This window comes from Pogona vitticeps, chromosome 9 (assembly GCF_051106095.1).
Source record: "Pogona vitticeps strain Pit_001003342236 chromosome 9, PviZW2.1, whole genome shotgun sequence".
NCBI classification, from domain to species: Eukaryota; Metazoa; Chordata; class Lepidosauria; order Squamata; family Agamidae; genus Pogona; species Pogona vitticeps.
In genome coordinates this window covers 21,789,626-21,813,441 of record NC_135791.1, presented here as the reverse complement: position 1 = coordinate 21,813,441, position 23,816 = coordinate 21,789,626, and the positions used below count along the sequence as shown (strand labels likewise).

The 23,816-nt window shown below is 43.2% G+C and overlaps 1 protein-coding gene across 2 annotated transcripts; it reads left to right on the top strand.

The window, feature by feature from the left end:
• Positions 1-1,372: 1,372 nt before the first annotated feature.
• Positions 1,373-22,457, top strand: LOC110090695 (urokinase plasminogen activator surface receptor). 2 transcript variants are annotated; one of them, XM_072979893.2, is made up of 9 exons: positions 1,373-1,543; positions 11,807-12,259; positions 13,469-13,582; positions 15,037-15,072; positions 15,703-15,849; positions 17,233-17,370; positions 18,338-18,514; positions 19,588-19,719; positions 21,213-22,457. In XM_072979893.2, the coding sequence occupies exons 2-9, from the start codon at positions 12,178-12,180 to the stop codon at positions 21,416-21,418; spliced, it is 1,032 nt and encodes a 343-aa protein (XP_072835994.2). In that variant the 5' UTR covers positions 1,373-1,543; positions 11,807-12,177; the 3' UTR covers positions 21,419-22,457. The 2 variants fall into 2 exon arrangements, with proteins under 2 accessions (XP_072835994.2, XP_020670108.3); XM_020814449.3 differs by lacking the exon at positions 1,373-1,543 and adding an exon at positions 1,568-1,692.
• Positions 22,458-23,816: the final 1,359 nt, after the last annotated feature.

Here is a 23,816-nt window from a genome sequence, read left to right as displayed (position 1 = left end):
TCTGACACTTCTTTACAAGCCCTACAAATTTGGTGACGTTTGGGTTTCAGACATCAGAGTTATAAACCTAGAAGGAGGGTCTCCTATCACAGTGAAGCTTCCTCTGGCTCTCCTCTACAGTCCCTCCAAGTTCCGTGAAGAGTGGGTTTCAGATCTCCAAGTTGTACACGCAAAAAGTGGATCCCCCCCCCCCAGGAAAGTGCCCTTTAGCGGCTGGCTTCGGAAACCCATCCTTCACCGAATTCTTGCTGTCCTTCCGTAAGAAGACAAAGACCTTTCTATTCAGGCAGACTGTCTTGGAGAGGTTTTAAAATGAGACGGTTTGCATTTTGTCACTTCTAAATCTGTTTCAATAATGCTTTATCTGACATTTTTAAGATAATGCTCTTAATTAGTTTAATACAGTGGTGCCTCGCAAGACAAATGCCTCGCAGGACAAAAAACTCGCAAGACAAATGGTTTTGGCAATGGGGTTGATGACTCGCAAGACAAATGTTCCTATGGCTGTGCTTCGCAAGACGAATGTTTTCTGTTTTTTTGTTCCTGCCTCGCGTTTGCTGATTTTTAAATGTTTTTCTATGATGTTTAAAAAGTTAAAGTTTTTTGATTGAAATTTTGCAAATCATCTGCACAATATGTATGGCTTTAAAGAGCACTTCATAAACCTTTTGTAAACCAAATTTGATTTTGTTCTGACTTTTTTTGCCCATAGGAACGCATTAATTAGATTTCAATGCATTCCTATGGGAAAACACGTTTCACAAGACAAATTTTTCGCAAGACAACATTAACCGCGGAATGAATTAGATTCATCTTGCGAGACACCGCTGTATTGGAGAAAGTCCCTGATTTTAGGTTAAATATTGTTTTTTTTTTAATGTAAGCCCCCTTGGGCCCTTTCTTAGGAGAAGGGCGGAATAAAAGCATATTAAACAAACAAAGCAAAACAAACAAACTTTAGCAGCAGACGGAGCAACGGGACACAAACAGCTTCAATGCAGCGCAGAGAGAGAGAGAGAAAAAAAAACAAGCATGGCATCTAATTAGAAACATTCGGGCGGTGAAGTCAAACGAGGTGGGGCCGTGTTGCTGATGAGGCCATAAAAATAAGGCATCGTCACAGCATCCTAACATTTGCCCAGCTGCTTGGTGGGTAGAAGGCAGATGATGGGAAAGAAACCAAATCATCATTTTAAAAAATAAAGAAATGAGGTGAATGTACACCTAACACATTAGCACGAAAGAAAGATAGAGAGAAAATTAATTATTGGAACTAATTATTTGTTAGAGAGAACACTTGGCTAGAAATGTGTCCAAGCTTGAACTTCTGCTTTAATAAGGATGTAGAAGAGGTCATTTTAACCCGGGTGACTCTTTAAAGGCACAGAAGCCCTGCTCTCCTTTAATGTGACTTTTCTTTTTGTCATAGAGACTCCAGCAGCTATTCCAGTCCTCGGCTCAGTGCTTGGTTTATTATTCTCAGAGGTGAGCAGGAGCCTGACGGCGTCTCTCGTGAAAGGGCTGCATGTTCCGGAGATGCAAGGTAATTATGGTAATGACGAGGCTTGGCGACTTGGTAGTTTATTATGGGAGCGCCCTTTGTGCAGTCAAGAAGTGAGGAACGGAGATGCTATGGGACTGAAGGCGAAGCGTCAGCCTCAAACAGGAGGGGTTCCGAAGCCGGAGTCCAAGGTAAGAGACTCTGCCGAGGTCTCACCTGAGCTACTGTAGCAGGTGTGGAGGTGGCTTCAGGCAGGGCATCGTGACGGTCTCCTCACAAAGGGGTCCCAAATCTGGATGGCAAACCACAGGGCTTGTCTACCTGGGCTCCTTTGGAGCAGGTTGGCGTGAGCGAAAGAGGGCTGCTTGGGGCTGGCTCGAGCTGCAATACACAGGTTGATGTGATTCTCACATCCAAATGGCATATTGGAGTTCAAGTGACCCTATTTGGTTTGGCTCCCTCTGGTTGAAATTCCTATATGGCATAAGTGAGCCACTTCAGGATATTGGAAGATTATTATTTCACCTTAACCATCTCCTTCCATATGCTTCTCTCAGTCTTCCTTCCTTCCTTCCTTCCTTCCTTCCTTCCTTCCTTCCTTCCTTCCTTCCTTCCTTCCTTCCAATGCTTGTTATTGTGGTTATGTGCCGTCAAATCTCCCTAGGCTTATGGCAACACCATGAGTGAGCAATCCCCAGAATCTCCTTTCCTCAGCAGCCCTGTTGAGCTCTTGCAAACTTAATCCTGTGGCTTCGTTTAGGGAGTCAGTCCACCTCATATTTGGTCTTCCTCTTTCCCTCCTGCCTTCCAATTTTGCAGCATTATTGTCTTTTCCACAGAATCCTGCCTTCTCATGATGTGTCCAAAGTAGGAATGTTTCCACTTCAGCACTTTTACCTCCAGAGATAATTCAGCCTTGATTTGATCCACTTGTTTATCTTTCTGCCAGTCCAGGGTATCCACAAAGCTCTCCTCCAGCACCACACTTTAAAGTTACACGCCGCCCAGGGCAATCCACACAAGCAGATGATGCATGTGCTCCTATTTCATTTCCAAGGCACTATTACGATGTTGTTTTCTTGCTTACATCTTGCATCAACTGCTGTGTGGCCATGTGTTATTGAACGGAGAGCCACATTGATTATCATGCCACACACTAGGCTATAGTGTCGTAACTGCAGGAGATGAAGGAGGAGTTTAGCTGGTCACCTGTGATTTATTATGTGTGTTTATAGAGAGAGCCCAAGTCTCAAGCCATAATATAGCCGTTGCTGCTGTCCTAGAAGATGGAGGAGGTCACGCATCAGGATCCTAGGAAAGAGACTGAGGCTACTTTATATATATAAAAAAATCTCAAAAAAGTACCTTCATATCCCTTCCCCCACCAGGTAGGACTGAAAGTTCCAGAATAAATATCTTGTGTGGTTTGTAGGTCTATGTTAAAAATTAGCCTCTTGAAATATAACTAGGTGCCTGCGTTGTCAAAGGAGAGAAAATGAAGGACCACCCATTTCTTTCCTGGAAAATCTGTTCTTCTATCTAAGATGAAAAATTCTGCTGCTGAAAAATAGCGCCACACTCATTTGCAACTTTATCACATTTATCATATGTGTTTATAGTGACAGCGTCTGTGGGAGGCCACTGGTGTTCTATGCAGGAAGCACCTGATTTTTTCCCCCATGTTATCTCCAGATCAGGTTGGGAAGAGGAACTTCCCAGTTCCCCAGAAGGGGAACTTCTTCCTGAGTCGGTGTTGACATTAAGCTAGGTCACTAGTCCTCAACTTTCAGTCTGCAGATGTTTCCGCTCCCAGAAGCCTTCGCCACTAGCTGTGCTGGCGAGAGCTTCTGGGAGTTGCGGTCCAAGAATATCTGGGGACCCAAGTTTGAGAAGCACTGGCTAGAGAGATCACTGTCCCAAGTCAGTAAATGTCCACTTGGTATTTTTCTAGCAGGAAGAGATACGGCTTAAAATGCTTAACGATCTATGGGGTCCTGAGGAGGAAACCACTTCTATTAGCGAAAGGTATAGAGCCAGGCAGGTACAGTACACCTGTATCAATATTGTTCAGAAACTGTAATAAATCTTTTCCAAAAAAAAAAATCATGGAAGGGTTGTGAAAATTCCAAGGACAGAAACAGCATGTGGAGAGCAAAATGGGATGAGTTGTGTGCTATGTGAATAAGCAAAATGTTGTGGCTATGGGGGGAAGTAAACTCTGCAGCTTATTTTATAATTACAAGAAACCTTTGAGGCTGGTGAGGCTGAGAGAGAGCAACTGGCTCATGGCCACAAAATGAGATTTAGGACTGTGCAGATACTTGCATTTGGGTGTCCTTGATCCTAATCTCCTAGTTGCCAGTCTAGTATGTTGTTGCTCTTGGTTCTCGAGATGTAGCTTATCCAGCACATTGTTGATACTGGTTCTCCAGATGTTGCCGATCCAGTACATTGTTGATATTGGGTCTCCAGATGTTGCTGATCCAGTATGTTGTTGATCTTGGTTCTCCAGATGTTGTGATCTAGTGTTGAAAGAATCCTTGACCATTGACCATATTGGTGGAGTTTCAGGGAGCTGAAAGGAAAAAACATTTAATGGCCCAAGATCAGGAATTCCCACTGCAGTAGAGCAGTGGTCCCCAACTTTGGGCCTCCAGATGTTCTTGGATTTCAGCTCCCAGAAATCCTGGCCAGCAGAGGTGGTGGTGAAGGCTTCTGGGAGTTGCAGTCCGAGAACATCTGGAGGCCCAAGGTTGGAGGCCACTGCAGTTGAGCATCTCAGAGCCTTCTTCCACCTTTTTTCTTTTTGCTTTGAAAAATGCTTGCCGTGTCACATGGGTGCGATTAATCTTTAGTCGGACTGCAACTGAGTTTTCCTCTGTAATCCATCCACTGAAGACAAATGTGCTCAAGCACCCAAAGGGTCCCCAAACCCTTATAAATCTGATGTCTGGAATATTGCAAGGACATTTCATTTGCAGGCTTAAATCTGCCTCCTCTACTTTCTGCTACAAGAGGGTTGCAAACTGTAATTAGCTGGAGTCAAAGGCTAGGTCAGCTGCTGGCATGCAATGTGCAGAAATGAGCTAGGGATTAATCTCTCCATGGCCAACAGTTGAAGAGCCCCTGTGTGCCTTCCAAGCCAGGAGGATATTGCTTTGGTTTTCTACTCTCCCCGTAACCCTCTCCCCCTCTTCTCCAATCTTGTCAGATGACTTTGAGGCATATTGTAAGAAAAGGAGAAACACTATTTGATTCTGAAAGCCCTTTTCACACCCAGAGAGGTTGCTGTGGGCCAAGAGAGAGAATGAGAGAGAGAGAGAGAGAGAGAGAGAGAGAGAGAGAGGCAACCTGCTTTTCTCAATATATAATTGCATAAAAACTCCAGAGGCGAATAATCCTGGGTTGCTATATGAAAGATGTGGGAGGAAAGGAAAGAAAACAAGTCATTTGCACAGTGTGATTGCTTCCAGTCTTGGGTCAGGCCCAGAAGGAGGTGTTGGCTTAAGTCACATAAAACTGGTCAGGGCTTTAAAGAAGGGTGTAGTGAGAATAGAACTTCTGGACGCCTTATCATGTAATCAGTCTAATTTTTCTTTGACATTGGCCTGAATCTGCTCCAGCTGTTGATCACTAGCTGGCATCCATTTCTCACTTACTGGTGTGAGTGTGGGTGGGATTTGTGTTTGCATGTCCCTTTGTAGCAGAGCTTGGAGTGTTTCATCCTCCTCCTCCTCCTCCTCTTAGAACTGCAGAGCTGGAAGAGACTCTATGGATAACTGAATCCGGCCCCTGTCAAGAAGCCACAGTGGGGAATCAAATTCCCAGCCTCTGGCTCTGCAACCAGAGACTTAAACCCCTGAGATATTTAAAAGCCACTTGTTGCTTTGCAGCAACTAGCATGTCGTTACCACTTTCATTGCTTGGAGCGAACAAGTCATCTTGCACAATGGTGTTGTTTCATTACCAGCTGACCAGAAAAATACCCTCAAGCACGTCCTGATTCCCTCTACTGGCCAATTCTGATAGTGCACTTTGGAAATATTAACAAACCCCCCCCCCCCACACACACACAAAATACAGAAATCAAAGACTGTTTCCTTTGCTGATTAGGATTGGTAACAGAATGTCAGTAAAAGCTGAAGAATTCTTATCAAAATGCTTCTAGAATGCTTCTAGAATGCCCTTAAAAGTAATTAGGTGTTACTAGTTACTCCTAAGCAACTTAGGTGTTACTTGTCACAAATAAAAAAATAACTTCGTAATTGCAAAAATTAAGTGGCTATGGGTAATTGCATTGCTTTAAACTAATTAAAGAATCAGTCATTTGGATGGTTTCTCCCTTGTGTTCTTTGAACAGCTCTGCTCCAAATCTACTTCAATGAGCATGGTTATTGTTCTTTTGAATGGTTAAGTAAAGAGTTATGGTTTTCTGGATGTGGAATAAAAGATTTGTGGTTTTGGACTACAACTCCCAGAATCTCACAGGTTGCCTTGCTGCTCAGGGGAACCTGGGAGTTGTAGTCCAAAGGTGGTTTGTTTATTTTATTTATATGCCACCTTTCCCACCATCGAGGACCCAGGGTGTGGGACAACTAAAACTATACAATCATTCTTAATTTAAAACACTGTTAAGTCAAAATTCTGCCCAAGCTTGAGAATTGGGCTTTTTTTTTAGCCATGCCAGTTGGGGAATTTTGGGATGTATAATCTAAAAGTGCAGGTATTTATGATTATAAATAACCATAAATGCATGAAAGGGATCCCTGTCAATAAAGGCTGATGACTTTTTTGAAAGTCTAAATTTCAAAGGAGCTTTCCATGGTGCTGAACCCAATCCCCCACTACAGTCAACCTCGACTTACAAACGGCTCGAGTTACAAACATTTCAACTTACAAACCACTCTGATAGAAAAATATTGACTCGACTTGCACACTTAGATTCGAGTTACAAACCAAAAAAAACGTGTTTGAGGTGGGGAAAGCATGAAGTTTGAACTTTCAGTTAACCGTTGGCCAGTGAAGAGGGTGCTTATCTGCTTCCTCGCTCTTCCCAATGTTTTGAGAGTGGATTTGGAGACAGTCTTCAGACTGCCTGGTACTGCCTGGTACTGCTGGTATTGCCTGGTACAGTGCGGTACGGACTGTGTTTTTATATTTTGGCGCTCTTTTAATTTTTGATTTTTGGATTTTTAAAAGGTGTTCCCTCCCTCCTTTGCTGCCCCCCCTTTCCCCAAAAGGTGCTAGTATTGGCTTGTCTTGATTTAAAAGGTGCTTTTCAAGGTGATCTGTTGTCTGAAAGGTGCTTGGTTTTTTCCAGAAGGTACTTGTCTTGGCTGAAAATGTGCTTTTCAGGGTGTTCTGTTGAAAAGGTGTCTGTTCCCTCCTTCTCTCCCTCATTTCTTTCCTTTTTTTTAACCTAAGTCATCTTAGGTTAAAAGGAAGGAAAGAAAGAAATTCTGCCCCTAGTGGTAGGAACGGATTAACCGGCTTTGCCTTAGTTCCTATGGGAAATGCCCCTCAACCTAAGAACCAAAAACAGCCGGAACAGATTAATTGGTTTTCAGTGCATTCCTATGGTAAATGCTGATTCGACTTACAAACTTTTCGACTTACAAACTGCCTTCCAATATGGATTAAGTTTGTAAGTCGAGACCCCACTGTACTTTAGGGATGGGATTTTTTTTCCGCAGTTCCCATAATCCTGCATTCTGGGAGTCCCATCTGGCAGACAGAAACCTAAATGCGCGCCACCTGGGAGAAAGGTCTCAAAGGAAAGGCTTTGAGGCTGTGCTAGGCCTAACTCTACCCAAGCTTGCTGTTGCTGCCCCAGCACTAGCTTTCAAATTGAGGCCTTCCTCCCAGGCGAGCCATATTTAGGATCTATAAGGTGTCTGTCTGACAAATAGAGCTCTCAGAATAGAAAGTTATGGGATTTGTAAAAAAAACAACAACACCTTATCCTTACGTTAGGAAGCTCCTTCAAAATTCAGAATAATTCACCACCCCAGTGGCATAGAAGTCTTTACTAGTTCCTATGTATGTACAGACCAGGCTTCTGTGCCGCAAGGATCTTGACGTAAGCTTGGAAAAAAAAGATACTTTTGGGGAATAACCCTCCTGTAATCCCCAGCCGGCATGTAATTTTCACACTAAGCAATGCTACATTGAACCCACAATCAAAAATGTATTTCTCAGTTGTTGTGGGATATTGGCCAGCGTAGACATCCATAACATTATAGCCATTGTGACCTGGCTGGGACCTCAAACAGAAAAGAAAAACATCCTATTGGCAAAAAGCAAGTTTACTGAGGTCGTCTCAGATGACCGGTGAGTTGAATTTGACTTTGCGGGTCACCAGCTATACAGACATTAGTTTGAACTTGATTCAAGGATATTCTTATCTCAAATCTAATTTTCCCCCTAGAAATTCCTTGTCTGTGACCTTGGCTTGTTAAATTTGCTTCCAGGCAGAGAGGGCCATTAGCCACCCATTTAAGGGTTTTCCAGCTTAGAGTTTTATGGTTTATTTGTTTCTCTAGTTTTTTAAAATGTGTTATTTATCTTAAGGCAAGATGTGACTAACAGAAACAGCAGCTCTTTGGGTTACCTTCGGATAAGAAAACAGAAGCCAACTTAGAGATGGCAAAGGGAGAACATTTTAAGTGAGGGCATCATCATGCATGTCCATCTCTTTACTTCGGAGACTCTCATAGTTGGTCAGAATCACACCTCAGGTCATGTGTCATAGGTTGCTCATGGTTCCTCCATGAAAACTGTTTAATTACTGGTACAGACTAACTAAAATCATGGCCACTGGTCCCATCACCTCCTGGCAAATAGAAGGGGAAGATATGGAGACAGTGACAGATTTTACTTTCTTGGGCTCCATGATCACTGTAGATGGTGACAGCATCCACAAAATTAAAAGATGCCTGCTTCTTGGGAGGGAAGCGATGACAAACCTTGATAGCATCTTAAAAAGCAGAGACCTCACCTTGCCAACAAAGGTCCACATAGTCAAAGCTATGGTTTTTCCAGTAACGATGTACGGAAGTGAGAGTTGGACCATAAAGAAGGCTGACCACTGAAGAATTGATGCTTCTGAATTGTGGTGCTGGAGGAGACTTTTGAGAGTCCCCTGGACTGCAAGGAGATAAAACATATCCATTCTGAAGGAAATCAACCCTGAGTGCTCACTGGAAGGACAGGTCCTGAAGCTGAGGCTCCAATACTTTGGCCATCTCATGAGAAGAAAAGAGTCCTTGGAAAAAACCTTGACGTTGGGAAAGTGTGAAGCCAGGAGGAGAAGGGGACGACAGAGGATGAGATGGTTGGACAGTGTCATTGAAGTGACCAACATGAATTTGACCCAATTCTGGGAGGCAGTGGAAGACAGGAGGGCCTGCCGTGCTCTGCTCCATGGTACAGAGTGCCATGGGTGACAGAAGCCCTGTCTATTTTTTGAAAAAAATGTGATCACAATAAAGGGCTTGCCTAGAAGTAGGAGACAGTGCAATAAAGGAGCCAGAGTTAAAATTGCTTGACTCGGTTCTTTTAAAATTGTGGAGATAAGCTGGGATGGCATTCCAACACGGAAGCATAGGGGCAGAGTAAACTACTTTACAGAGAATCACACGGTTGGTCCCTTGATCAGAGTGTTGTTGATTCAGGGAAGAGGTGTGGTGTGGAAGTTCAAAATTCTCTCATGCTACTTGGGACAGTAGGTTGGAGTTTAGGGTGATCAATTTGTCAGTTATCTATCAGTTTCCTTTTATCCCATGTCTGAACTGTTTAAATCCCAAACTGTTTACTCTCTGTTTATGAAAAAAAAAAGGGGACTTTGGTCAGTTTGTGTCTGTGGGGTTGAGAAGGAACTGTAAAATATTCCTAATTATTTGTTGTTATGTGCTGTCAGTTGCTTCCAACTTAAGGTGTCACGATGAATGACTGATCTCCAGCCTGTTCTGTCCTCAAAAGCTCAGCTCAGCTCTTGCAAACTCAAGCCTGTGGTTTCCTTGAGAGGGTCAGTCCATCCTGTATTTGGTCTTCCTCTTTTCCTGCTGCCTTCCACCTTTCCCAACATTATGGTCTTTTCTAGAGAATCTTACTTTTTCATGATATGCCCAAAGTAGGGACAATCTCAGAATCAACATTTTTGTCTCCAGAGAAAGTTCAGGCTTGATTTGAGCTAAGACTGACTCGTTTGTCTTTCTGGCGATGACTTAATGACTAAACAACAACAAAATCAGTGTGGAAGAGTTTCATCAAAATCCAGGCATACTGAGATATTGTTGTTGAGTCTTGACAAGAGAATTATGTATACCTAATGTTAGGGATTATATTTCTTTACTTATTACATTTCAGTATCTTCTTGCCATGAAAAGTAGGACTCACGGTGGCTGAATATACAAATACAAGTAAAATAACATTATAATCTAAAACTCAAACAAAATGATTGTAATAAAAACAGTCCTGCCAGTGAGAAAGATTTAACAACAGCAACAAAAATGAGGGGGGGAAAAACTCTGGGAAGCTGAATCTTGTTTGAAAAGCAATTTGGAGAGTGGAAAATTTTAATTGTAAAAGGTTACTGAATGCAGCCTGAGGGACAGGAAGGGGAGTGGCCTGCTCGTTAAAGCAGCAGCTCGTTAGGGGTTATAACTTTGCAGGTATTTCTGTGGAAGGCAAGGTCACACCTTGCTTCATCGCTCACATCACCTCTCTATAACTGTTTGTTTTCTAAACCCTCTGTGTGGCATTGCCAAGGTTGAGTGGGTGTGTTGGTGGAAGGCTTTTCAAAGCTTGCTTTTATTGGTGCAATCCACGAGTGAGGCTCAATATGGTTGATGGCCAAAGCAGAACCAGATACAGCCACTCCATACACTTTGAAAACTCTTCCTGTATCCGTCGCAGCTGCTTCCTTAATCTCCTCTTTCTCCCTATGGTGCTGTCCGAGTCTGGTCACTTTGCCTTGAGACTCGGCCATGTGCCCATGTTATGTCTGTAGGAGAAGCATGAGTCAGATCTAAAATGATTGAGAGAGAAGGACTTGAAACTGACCTTGGTCACCCATTTTTGGTCCACCTAACATAACAAAAAAAGAAGGGGTTGTTTGTGTGTACACAAAACGTATCAGGGGATGATTCAGGCTGCCATGTCAATAACATAGCCATGCATTCATTTTTAATTAAGTTTTGAAGCTGCCAGAAAACCTCTTCTTGAAGCTGTCCCCTCCATGAAGGGCTGGTCAGTCTAAGCCTGGACACAAGGAGGGAGACCTAGAGGTTTGCCGTCCAGACGTGACATTTGGACAGCAAGCTCACCAGAGACAGTGTCCCTCTCTTCCCAACTTCAATGAGATATATTTGCAATTTCCTTTGAATCATTAAAAATAATAATCTAATTTTACCATCTGCACATATATATATTTGCGTATATAATTTTATGAGAATTGGCGTTCTATTTTCTATTTTTGTGTGTGTGATGCCTTGTTTTTGGTTTTTGATATCCTCTTTCGTCTTCTTCCTTTGGTGATGTATGTTTTTCACGTTGCAGTTGTCTATATGTTGGAGGCCATAGTACTTGGATGATGTTATAGGGGCCAGATGGTCAATTGCATTAGTAACACCCACAAAGCAGTGCTCCAAGTGTGATGGGATATTGTTTCAGTTCTGTTTAACTAGTCTTCGATGGGTCCATAATAGAGTCTATTCAAATGAAACACTTCTACTACCTTTTATTTCCCTGTGTCAACCTTTTCTCCTCTTCTCTTCCCTCTCACAGAGGAGTGGAGGAAGTTTTCAATTTCCCAAAATTGTTAAGTGGCTTAAACAGAGAGCTTAAGCCACTTAACAATATTGGGAAATTGCTCAGGCCATCCGCTTACGCCACCCACTTTGGTTGATCTCAGCGATCGCGTGTGCTTGAACTGAACCAAAACGGAGTGATCTTCCTCACACTAAAAAAAAAAAAAGAGCCCCTGACAGACAGCCAAAAAAGGTGCTGGTAGGGATTCATCAGTACAGACTGGTTCGCAGCAGCACTTATATCATGTGTTCACAGGGAAAGGAAGCAAACCAGCCTGTCTCCAGACCAAACAACAGGACAAATACCCATCTAGTTGCACCCTGGACTTTCCCCTGTGTTTGTGACTAGGCTGTTTTCAGACAAGGGTAGCAACATAAATGTATGAGAAGTAAATGCTTTTGGAACAAAGAGGCATTGTTGTGTGCAAATCATTACGGGACTGTGCTTATGTTTAAATGTTTTTTCCTGACTCTATCCTACTGATTTTCATTCCAGTGAACAAAAGAAGACTGAAGAACATCTCCAGCATCTTGAAGTCCACTATTTGTGCCAAAAAGAGAGAACAGATTAACAAGCCTTATATTTGCTAAGCAGTGAAAAATATGTCGTAAACTCACCTCGGGCTGACACCCTCTCCTTATATCTCTGAAGATCAAGGGTGGAGAATTTTCCAAGAGGGAAGGATTGTATTTTCCACCATATCTTGAGCCTCTCTCATCTTTGGATACGGGATTGTAGCTGTTCACTGAGCCCGCTCTTGGCTCTACGCAACTGAGTACATTTTCTGACCAGTCAATTGGAGTAGCTGTTAAAAAGCACACCTTTATTGTCAGGGGAAGAAACCATTTTCCAATCAAACAAAGAACATGGGTGAATGGACGAGAAGCTGTCAGACAAACAGGTTTCTGCTGGAGAGAGCTGCTTTCTTTTGCTTGCTGTTTGCTTCAGGTAAGAAAGAGTTCGATTGTAGGATTGCATTTTATCTATAGAATAAAAGAAAAGAGAGAAGTCTTAGAGTGTGTTTCCCATCGTTCCTCTGCCATCCTACAACATTACGCTGATGGAAATTGCTTTCCAGATGCTATGTGTCCTCAAACCCACTATTTAGAGCAAAGATCACCTTTGCCAGTGGGGGGCGGGATTAGAGGAAATTGTGTAGGGTCTCAGTCATTTACCAAGGACACTGCACAAGATCTGAAAGTTGCCATTCTGGAGAAGAAAAATTACAGGACCAAAATCCAGAGAGAGGCAGCAGAGATAAAATATATACATATTTTAAAACCCATCTCAGTGGACTCAATGTAAGTCAAGATTTCTTAGGCCATTATCAAATGTAAAATATAGTGTTGTACTTTCTGTATTCTCAGCTATATTTCCTTACTAACTGACCTGTGCCATCTCACAAGCCCCACTGATGATTAGAGAAATCATTATCATGTTGTCCCCCCTTGTTATCTATAGTTTAGGATTAATTTAGCCACCATTCATTGTGATTGTTTATAGAACAATGCTTCCTGGAAGGGAACTGAATATAAACACAGGTCCTGAGGGCCATTGTCAGGTCAACAATTTGTACACAAATAATAGTCTCTGTATAAATGTCTAAATATTTGCAGTCCTTATGTCTGAGGAAGTGGACTTGTTCATGAAAGCTCATATTAAAATATAACAGTTTGTCTTTGAGGTGCCACAACGTTTTTGACTTCTTTGTTTTCTCATTTTTCTTTTGTTTCTGCCTGATTGTCTGGCTTCTGGATGGAGGCACCATAAGGCCGTTTTAATTATTTGTTTAAGCCCTCAGCATGTTAGGCAGCTCTTGGTTCAACTTAGTTCAGCTAGATCCAGGCACAGTCCTTTCAGCTTGCTCAGGACAAGGCAGCTTCATATCACGCTATTCTGTAAGGAGGGTTGCCTAGCAACCCCTTTGTACTCCCCAGCTGAAGTGGCCCGCATCACGTTGGCCATGCCAGCTGTGGATTCTGGGACTTGTGGTCTAAACAAAACAAGACAAAGAAACAGAATAGAAAAATGGTTTCCAAGCATTGCTCTCGGCTAGTTTGTCAGTGGTAGAATAATACATTGCTCCCTGCAGTTTGCTAGCATAAATATCAGCTTTCCCTGGAATAACAGGCACAGTTATTTATTTATTTGTTCCAGCCGATGGCCTGCAATGCTACCAGTGCGTGGGGATGTTCCATGAATGCGTCCAGTCGGAGCAGCTGTGTGCACCCAAAGACCGTTCCTGCTTCTCATCCACCATCAAACTTTTCTGTAAGAAGCTTTTCTCAAGGCCCAAGAACAGAGCATCCCCTCATGTGATGGCCTTTTCTCATGATAAGCATGGAAGAGATTTCTGAAAAGGCTTAAGAAATTCCAAATATTATTCTTTGCGTGTTATTTAGAGCGATCTTTCAGATGATACCTCACATGAATGCTTAAAAAACCAAACAAACAGAATTTTTACGGGAGTACCCTCTTGCTGAATTAAAAGGGGTAAAGATCTTTTAATTAATACATCATATTCACCAGAGGTAAAGTCGACACGGAAAGCTACCAGTATAAAATTAAGTGATGGCATCCTAGAACTCTAAATAAACAAATAAAAGCAGAGGAAAAACATGGACAAAACTTTAAGAAGAAATATCCCTCATGCCAGTAATATTGTTCTGAAATATTTTCAGCCAGGGCTAAAATAAACATGCCAAATTTTTTACAACATGTTTCAGTAGCTGCTTTGATTTTCTACAGAACCATGTTAAGCATGGCTCTTTGTAGCAAAAAAAGTTTTGGGGGGATTATTGCCACCTTGGGTCTTTTTGAGGAGAAAGACAGAGTATAAGGTAAATAAATAAATAAATAAATAAATAAATAAATAAATAAATAAATAAATAAATAAATAAATATTCCAGAATTCCCCAAACAATGCAGTTCTGGGGGACTTCTAGCTGATGTAACAATTTTTCCAGTCCCTGATGGCTGTTAGGTATAGATTTCTAACAGATAATAATTTTTTTTAATTTGTCTTGTTATGTGCCATCAAGTCGCTTCCAACATGGCGACCGTATGAATCAGGGACCTCCAAAATGTCCTGTCCTCAACAGAGCTGCTCAATTTTTGTAAACTTGGCCCTGTAGTTTCCTTGATGGAGTCAAGCCATCTTTAGGAATCACTTTCTAACAAGGAATAAGTACTTTCCATTTCTAAGATTCTCTGTGGGAAAACATGTTAATTAAAAATGGTAGGAAATTTATAAAAGCATCTCAGCTAAAATGCCAGCCCAAGAACTACTGTGGACTCTATTGATCGATCGATCGATTGATCGATCTGCCTGCCTGCCTATCCCAATGTTAAGGAAAACATTTTATTATAAATGTAATAGAAGAGATACCTATAATCAATAAAGCAACCATCAAATAAAGCAATAAAAAAATAAACAATGGCAAGCAGGCAATTTAAAGATAGTTAATCATACTATGTTAAAGGCTTCGGGAAACAGCCTGGTTTTGAGCATCCTCTTGAAGGCTGTGAGGGAGGAGACCATCGCAAAGGAATGGGGCCACAACGGAGAAGGCCCTGTTTCTGGGTCTGTCTGTGTGGCAACCCAGAGGAAGGAGAGGAACGGGGGGGGGGGTATGGGTGGACATCTTTCGGGAAAGACAGATTTGCATCATATGAACGTCAGAAAAAAATGTTCTGATCTTCTGCTTTCAATTTTTTCTCCCCAGATTCAAACAAGTACTCAGGAGTGTTTATGTTACCTGGTGAGTTTGAAAGTGTTTAAGTGGCTCGAGTTTGTTTTATATCTACAAAGCTCCAGTGCTTAATGCTAAATCTCACTTGTCCAGACCTGGGTGGTGTTTTTTCCTCCATTGTTAGAAGCACGTGGGCTGACCATGAACCTCCGCTACTGAAAGTGAAGCCTTTCGTGCATGTTTAGAATATATTTTCTTTCTTGTTATTTTTGTGCCCAAAAGCTGGGGCTAAGTACAGAAAGAAGATTTGGGGCTAATCCCTGATGACGGACAGTTCAGACTGTGTATTTGCAGGGGTGGCTTTCCTCAGTGTGGAAACAGTGCCTCTGATCATGGACAGAGGGTGATGGGAAGACATCCAGGTCTGAGTCAGGAATTAATGTTGTTTTTCTTTGAATGTGTCAGTAGTAATTCCCCAGTTCCCTGTTCAGAGAGAAGTTCTAATGATGGGGCTTGCTTGGGTATAGCTTTCTAAGTCTGAGAGAGAATGCTGAAGGCTTCTAATGCTCTAAATTTTACCTCATGCTTTCATAGTACTTTCATCCTGCATTGTGTCCAACAGTTCTCCTCTTAGGACATTGTTTCTGTACTTAGGTGGCTCTCTTGGCATACCTAAACCAATGTTTTTCTGTCCTCCAGATCTCGAAATTGCTCAGTACGTGATGAAGGGCTGTTCAGCAGAGAGAGCATCCAACCGGACATCTAATGTATACTCAGAAGATGACCGGGAGGTTCATCACACATATTATTGTGATTCAGACCTCTGCAATACCCAATTCACAGGTGGTAAGTGAGGATGGAAGGAATGTAATCTCTCGTGTAAAAATATAAATGGGTGTCAGAAGGCAGAGCTGGGGGAGATCCTCAGGGATCTTTTTGGCACTAAGTCAGACATGTTTGACTAGCTTACAGTGAATCCACACATGTTTTTGGACTGAACGGTTGCCACGTGATGCCACGTGAGCATAGCATTTTTTAAAAAAAGCTCTACTAATGTTGTACTATGTGTAGCATGTAGCTTTGCAAAAATCTAGGCCTTTGTTGTTTCACTAAAAAGCAAGTTTCTCACCCATGTGGTCTAGTGCAGGTCTGAAAGTGTAGGAAAGGCAGGGTGTAATCTCGGCAACCGGAGAAGTGACTCAAATTTTTCCAAGGGTGGTCTTTTTGTCCTTCCCAAGATATCCATAAATTATATAAAATATCACAAAAAAGCAGAGTGTTTTGGGGAATCTCAAAAACTGTGCAAATTGGATTAAATTTGTTTAGTTCCTCCAAATGGCCTTTTTCTTGATGCAGAGCTTGCATTGGTACAGATTTTTAAAACTTAACCCACAACAGACAGCTAGATAGTCTTGGAAGCTAAGTCTTTTCATGCTTGGCATTTCCACTGATGTTTTAACTTCCTGTGTAGCTTCTGATAAAAGAAGACAGTTCATTTGAGCATGTACAGATGTCCTTCCACATTCAAAGTGACAGAATAAGAATTAAAAGGAGATAGCTCAGGAATTGGGGTAGAAAACGTTTGCTACTTTTTTAAAAAATTACACCTTAGAAAACTAGAAGGAAATTTAGCAGCAAACAGAAGAGTAGCTGGTTACATATTTTGGGGCAAAAAAAGTCAGTCAGTCAGCCAGTCAGTCATAAAGAAAGAAAGAGAGAAAGAGAAAGAGAAAGAGAAAGAGAAAGAGAAAGGAAGGAAGGAAGGAAGGAAGGAAGGAAGGAAGGAAGGAAGGAAGGAAGAAAGAAAGAAAGAAAGAAAGAAAGAAAGAAAGAAAGAAAGAAAGAAAGAAAGAAAGAAAGAAAGAAAGAAAGAAAGAAAGAAAGAAAGAAAGAAAGAAAGAAAGAAAGAAAGAAAGAAAATGCATCCTCAAAAAGAAAACAGCAAGAAGAAAACAATTTGCACTGGGTTTTGTATATGGTTGTATATGGTAGAGAGGACAGAAGCTCACAAAAGGGGTTTGTAAGGTAAGGAGAATTCCTAAAAAATCTGAGAATACCATCCCTAGTTCTTGAATTAACTCCCATGTAGTTCTGCTTCTCTATACCACTTCTGTAAATGTAAGAGAGGGAACGGATCAAGAGTTTGGTGCAGCCAGGTGTGGACGGGAGACTCGAAGGAATGGCTCCAAAGAAACCCTTACATGCCATTCTTCTTCTTTGGTGTCCTAGCTCCTCACACCAACCGCCAGGAACCCAACGGCATGGAATGTTACAGCTGCTTTGATCGTGGCACAGGAGATTGCGGCCAAGGGAATGCCACCCGGATCAAGTGTCTGGGAGACATGAACCAGTGCATGGATTTTACTGGTAAACTGGGACCTCTCTGGAAAAGGGTTATGTGTGTGTTTTAAGCAGAAAAGATTGCAGGAGAATAAATGGGAAGCTCTCTCTCTCTTAATGGAGAATGTAGAAAGAAGGCAAGGGGGTTGACTTTTTTTTTGCATAAAAGCCTTAGGTCGTTCTGCACTGACCTTTCTTGATGTTCAGATTGTCCTTGCCGTATGCTCCTCGATGCTGCTTGCACAGTGCTTGGGGCTGTGTTGCTGATAGCGGTGGCTGATGACCCTGATGTTGTGGCAGTGGAAAATCCACCGTAGGTTTTAAAGGAGTTAGCCAAATGCTGAATCAATTGTGCAGTTGAAATTCAGCACTTTGGATAACAACAACGACGACGATGACGACGGCAACAACAATACCACCAACAACAGTTGTGTCCTGTCAAGTCAATTCTGGCTTAGGATGACTATTTCCAAGGTTCTCTGGGTAGAGACCACTCGGAAGGGGCTTATCATTCCCTTCTTCTGTGGGGGGGTGCCCTGGGACTGTGCAGCTTGCCCAAGGCTACCCAGGCTGGCTCTTCTGGGATGCACAGTGAAGAACTGAACTGCCAACCTCTGGCTCCATAGCCAGATGACTATCCCACTGAGATATCCAGCCAGCTTCGATACCTCTGGGGAACACCTAGAGTGGAATCACCACCACCCTTGTGAACCAAGTTCCAGTTAGTCACTAGAGGTCCCCCCTGGCGTGGGAAGTCTTCATGCCCTCCAGATGTTGTTGAACCACAGGCTTCAGCATCCCTGACCATCGTCCATGCTGACTGAATGCACCGAGGCAATGATTCAACAACCTCTGAACTGCCCACCAACACTCAGCCTTAAATCGAAGCGATCAGGCAGTGACCTCTTTCTAGAACGGCAGTAAAGGTGATGGGAATGCCTACCTTTCCCGTCGGTGGTGTTACACATTCTTTGCTACATCCTTTGCTTCCTAGTGATCGACGGTGCCTGGAAAATGACCTACCGGACATGTGCTCTGGAGACACTGTGCCAACGGCAATATGTGCTCCCAGACCTTTCGGGGAGACTGGAAATCAGTTGCTGTTCGACTCCCTTGTGTAATGATGGCCAGCCTGGGATCAAAAGCATCTGCAGCCACTTTTCAGAGCAAGGTAACTTCCCTTGAACCTCCTGCTCTCCTAACTTAGATCAGGGATGGGGACTTGAGTCACTGTCAAGTCAAACTTAAGTTGCACCAGAGACGTGACACAGACTCCACTCGAGCCTTTTTTCCCCATTGACTTGGACTTGACTTGTGACTTGCAACCCACCCACCTCCTCCCTTTTTTTCTAGGGAAAAATCTTGTTTTTAATAGGGACTTGGTACCAAAGACTCAGACTTGGGATGCAGACTCAAAGACTTGCCAACATCCCTGACTTAGATACGGTGAGGTATGGACAGAAGATATGGCCTGAGGAGTATTGCCAAATGCATCAGTGCCACCAAGCCCTAACATACTACGATAGGCTTCCAAAGTGAGTTACTGACACCCAGAGCTGAGAAATAACTAGCTACATTAACACAACTAGGGGCAACTAGTTACTTTTGGGTGAAATGCAATATAAGTAATAGTTACAGTTACTTTTCGGGTATAGAGCTATTTAGGTGTAATGAGTAAAACCTAGTTACTTTCAAAGGATATTTGAAGAGTCTGGAGGGAGAAATGGGGAAATGATCCTAGCAAGGAGGGGGAAAACAGCGCAGGGAGGGGTTCTGAAACAATGAGATAAATGAGTGAGAAAAAGATGAAATAGCGCATACAGATCTAGGTAATCCTGTCATTCTGCTGGTTCTAACTACCTCTGCCTTTGCCTGTCATTTACCCATCTTTGACCCCCCCCCCAGCCTGTTATAAGGAAAAAACCTTTCACTGTTCTTGAGCAAGAGTATCACATTTGAGCCCTGAGTTCGAATCCCTGTGAATTCACAAACTCTGCCTTGAGCGGTTTTGGGTCAGCCTCCATGTCTTTCGCCTGGCCTACCACAAAGAGTTTTTGAGAGGGAAGAAATTGGGATCAAGGGGATAAAGAGGACCTTGAAATCTTGGAAGAAGAGTGGGAAGAAAATGAGCAACGGCGTTGAGCAGATCCATGTGGGCGAAACAACTTCCTTGTAGGACAAATGTTTGGAAAACAATATTGCCGAGTCACAGCTTTAGATTTCCATTTTCTTCTTGTCCTCTAGGAACGAAGCAGAAACCTGAGAATAGTTTGGAGTGTGCCAGCTGCTGTGATTCAGGACAAGGTGAATGTGACTCGGGAAACTGGACTCGTGTCAAATGCGTTGGAGAACAGAACATGTGTGTGAACGTCACAGGTGAGACAGGTATCCATGTGCACAGACAAGCAGGCAGTGAATGGGATACAGGCAATAGCATCAGTATCACTTTATTCTTAAATCCGCACTTCTTCCTCACTAAGGTAGCCACAGTTTATTTCTTCAGTGCTTCTCAGACCCAGGTGGCAACCAGAAATGGAAAATTTACTAGCAATGCAGCTAACCTAGAACTTGCTTTCTTTGAAAAAAGAATAAGGTAATAAAGTTGCATTTCAGAACCAACTTCTTTTGAAGAAATGGAATAATTTTTGGTGCAGTGAGAAATCGATCTTGGCTACTTTTAATTTACCTCTGCAGAGGTTTTTTTTTCCCTCCAAAGATATTTTGCGTGAAATCTTTCCAGTGTTATGCCACCCCCTTAGCTATCCCATCGCCTTTCTTTTTAAGGAATAAAATTGGGCATGGAGTGAAATGAATGGATCTACCAAAATGTCTTAGTCGCATAAGGGAAGTGTCTTTTGTAACTAAGCTGGACAGCTCAGCGAGTTAGGGATCCAGCTTTGGAACCAGAGGTTCGGAGTTCGATTCCCCACTGTGCCTCCAGGGAGATGAGCCAGCCTGTGTGGCCTTGGGCAAGCTGCACAGTCCCAGGACGCTCCCAGAAGAAGATGATAACCACCACCAACCACCTTAGAACTGTAGAGCTGGAAGGGACCCTATGGATTATGGAGTCCAACCCATGTCAACGAGGCACAATGGGGAATGGAACTGCCGGTCTTGAGTTCCATAGCCAGATGCCTAAACCACCGAGCTATCTAGCAGTTAAACCACTTCTGAGTACCCTCTCTCATGAAAACTCTGAAAAGACTCACCTTAAATTGGAAGTGGCACAAAGTCATTATTTTTGTGTCTAGCTGCATAAAAGATTACTATAAAAAGTAATTTTCTAAGCTTTGATAGCATCCCTCCTTCTCCTCCCATTAGTGCTAATCAATAGCATGAATAAAGGATCGCCATTACTGCATTGTTTCACCCTTACAATTCTACTTTCTGATCTGCCAGTCCTCTCCCTGCCTGGATGCAGTGGTGCCTCGCTAGACAGTTACCCTGCATGACAGTTTTTTCGCTAGACATTGACTTTTTGCAATCGCTATAGTGATTTGCAAAACAGTGATTCCTAGGGGGGATTTTTGCTGGACAATGTTTGGTCCCTGCTTCGCAAACCGATTTTCGCTAGACAGGGATTTTGACAGCTCCTTACGCGCTCACAAAATGGGTGTTTTCAGGACCTAAGCTTCACAAGACAGCTATTTAAACAGCTGATCGGCGGTTCGCAAAGCGGCTTTCCTATGGCCAATCTTCGCTAGATAATGACGATTCTTCCCCATTAAACAGGTTTCAATGCATTCCAATGGGGAAATGTTTTTTGCTAGACAATGATTTCGCTAAACAGCAACTTCAGTGGGATGGATTGTCATTGTCTAGCAAGGCACCGGTGTATTTCATGTCATTATGGGTGTGTTTGTTTCCAGAGGGAGGCCAAACCTTGTTGCGCAGCTGCAGTCTGGAGAAACTCTGTAAGGAGAAGCCGGAGGGCCTGGGCCTGGGCCGGAATGCGACCATCCAGTGCTGCTCGTCCTCATTGTGCAACCGCGGGATGCTGCCGGTTGGAGGCTCTCTGTGGCTCTATGTGCTGCTTCTGCCTGCTGCCGCCCTGCGGGTGAAGCGGCTGCTCTGATGCACGGCCAAAGAGGTTCAGAGACTTTTGAGAAGAAAAGTAAAAAAAAGGAGGACAGAATGACTCAACCGGCATTTCACGCACAAATGCGTCCTAGCAGCCAGTGCCGCAAAGATCATGTGAGACCATGCTCTCCTCTGGGCGCATGGCATGTAACTTTGCCTCTGAGCACATAGTGCAACAATGCGGTTTAAAAGCTTGTGCTACACTGGTCAGGACTACTATCTGCTTATTTGGTGACCCTCCCTGTCCAGTTTGTTAAATAAGAAGTATTGGGGAAGGTTATCACCAGGTCAGTTTCCCGGTGAGGAAGAGACAACCACTGGCACGCAAAGAGCCAGTTGTTATGCTATGTGCTGCCATGTTGGAACCAAGGGACAGCAATCTTAATAGGGCCTTCTAGGTAAGTGAGATATTTAAGGGGTGGTTTCACCAGCTCCACGCCCTGTTGTGTTTCCATGGCCAAAGGGAATTCGAACCCAGTTCTCCTGAGTCCTCGGCCATCACACTGGGTATCTTCAAACATGCAGCACGAGATTGGAAAGGACATCCCTCCCTCCCAAAGGCGTGACATAGCATTGTTTCACCTTGATGCTGTTTCTTGCCAACCCACCTTAAAACTCTGGCTTTTCTTCTCTCTCGCTGCCTTGATTGGACGCTACCAACCTGTTTCCTTTACTTATGACAGCCACAGGTGTTTGTGTAGGAAACAGGAGGTGTGACACTAGTTTCAATGACCGGGCCTGGCTACTCACCACCAAAGGTCATCATGGAATTACTTCCAGTTCACAGGCACCACTAGGACCTTTTAAAAAAGAGGGCATAATGACAACTTTTCCTTCCTCATTATTTATTGGGGCTGCTATTTCAACCATCACCTTGAGGTTGTAGGCACTCTTCCATACTACTGCTACAGCAATGTTTTATCTTTTATTGTGTTTCAGTTGAATTTTAATTGTTGTAAGCCGCCCAGAGACCTTTGGGTAGAGGGGGCGCCATATAAGTTAAATAAATAAATAATAAAATATTCCTCTACAGCTGCGCCATTGAGTATGATTCCATCACACATCTGAGAACAGAGCTAGCCCATTAAGGATCCTGGGAGATAGTCAATCATGGAAATATGGAAGAGGTGTTGAGTTCATAGAGAGACAAGGGGGGGGGGCGGACAAGCCCCTGCTCAGATCTGTGGGGCAAATGCGCTCTCTTTTTCATATCTTTTTCCTGACCCTCATAGTTTTCTTTTCAATGGGGCAGATGGGTCAATGACAATGGATTTTTAAGAGCTCCTCTTGCCCCCTACAAGAGAGAATGGGAAATTAGTTTTCATCAAGGGCATGAGCTAGCTCTGCCCGTCTGTGAAGAAGCAATGGTGACAGCCGTCTGTGCTCTGATGCTGCCTGAAATCACCCGTCTGTGACATCCAGTAGAACACCACATCTCCAAAGCTTGTTTCAGCAATGTAATTCTTTGCAGAGCTTTGTACTCTTGGGAGGAAGAGCACCAGGGCTACTGGGTCCATGCCCTTGCCCTGTGTGGCAAGTCATTGAACTACAGGTGGCAGCTTCTCAGTAAAGAATCCTCAAGTCCTGGACAGACTCTGCTGACCAACAATGGCTACAGGATACCTCTGAACAGGAAGGAGTTCTTTTGGAAGCTTCCTTTTCCACGCAATCAACAAGGTCTTTCTGACCTCTGATGTAGTCCTGCCTTCTCGGTTGCTCTTTGTTTTTGACCTTGAGCTGGCGTCTCATCCCTAGTTCCTAGTTTGGTTTTGGCTCCTGACTTTTGTCCTATGGCTTCTGATTTGCAGCTCCTGGCTTATATATCCTAGTGTATTCATCAAATGCCCATGATCCTGCCTCTACACGATTGCAGTAGAGCAATAAGCTTGGATACATGAGGGCAGTGGTCCCCAACCTTGGGTCTCCAGATTTTTCTTGGACTTCAACTCCCAGAAATCCTGGCCAGCAGAGGTGGTGGTGAAGGCTTCTGGGAGCTGTAGTCTAAGAACATCTGGAGGCCCAAGGTTGGTTACCACTGAATTAGGATGTTTCTCCTCTTTCTCGTGAGAATTCTATGACTTTGTATTATCCAATAAAGCTGGTTCTCAGAGGAACCAAGAAAGATGTCTTTACATGAAGGACATAATCAGCCTTTGGAACTCCAAATGAAGAAAAGAGCATGCCAATTGACTTAGATCAAGAATGGGGAACTGAGAATCTTCCTGATATTCTTAGATGGCAAATACTGTCATCGTTGATCATCATTGACCTTGATCATCTGTTGATCAGCTTCATGGTGTTCTGGAGCTGGTAGGAACTGGAGGAAGTGAAGGGATCAAGTTTCTAACCACTGCCTTCTTGGTAACCAATATGCTTCAAAGAAATGAGATTCT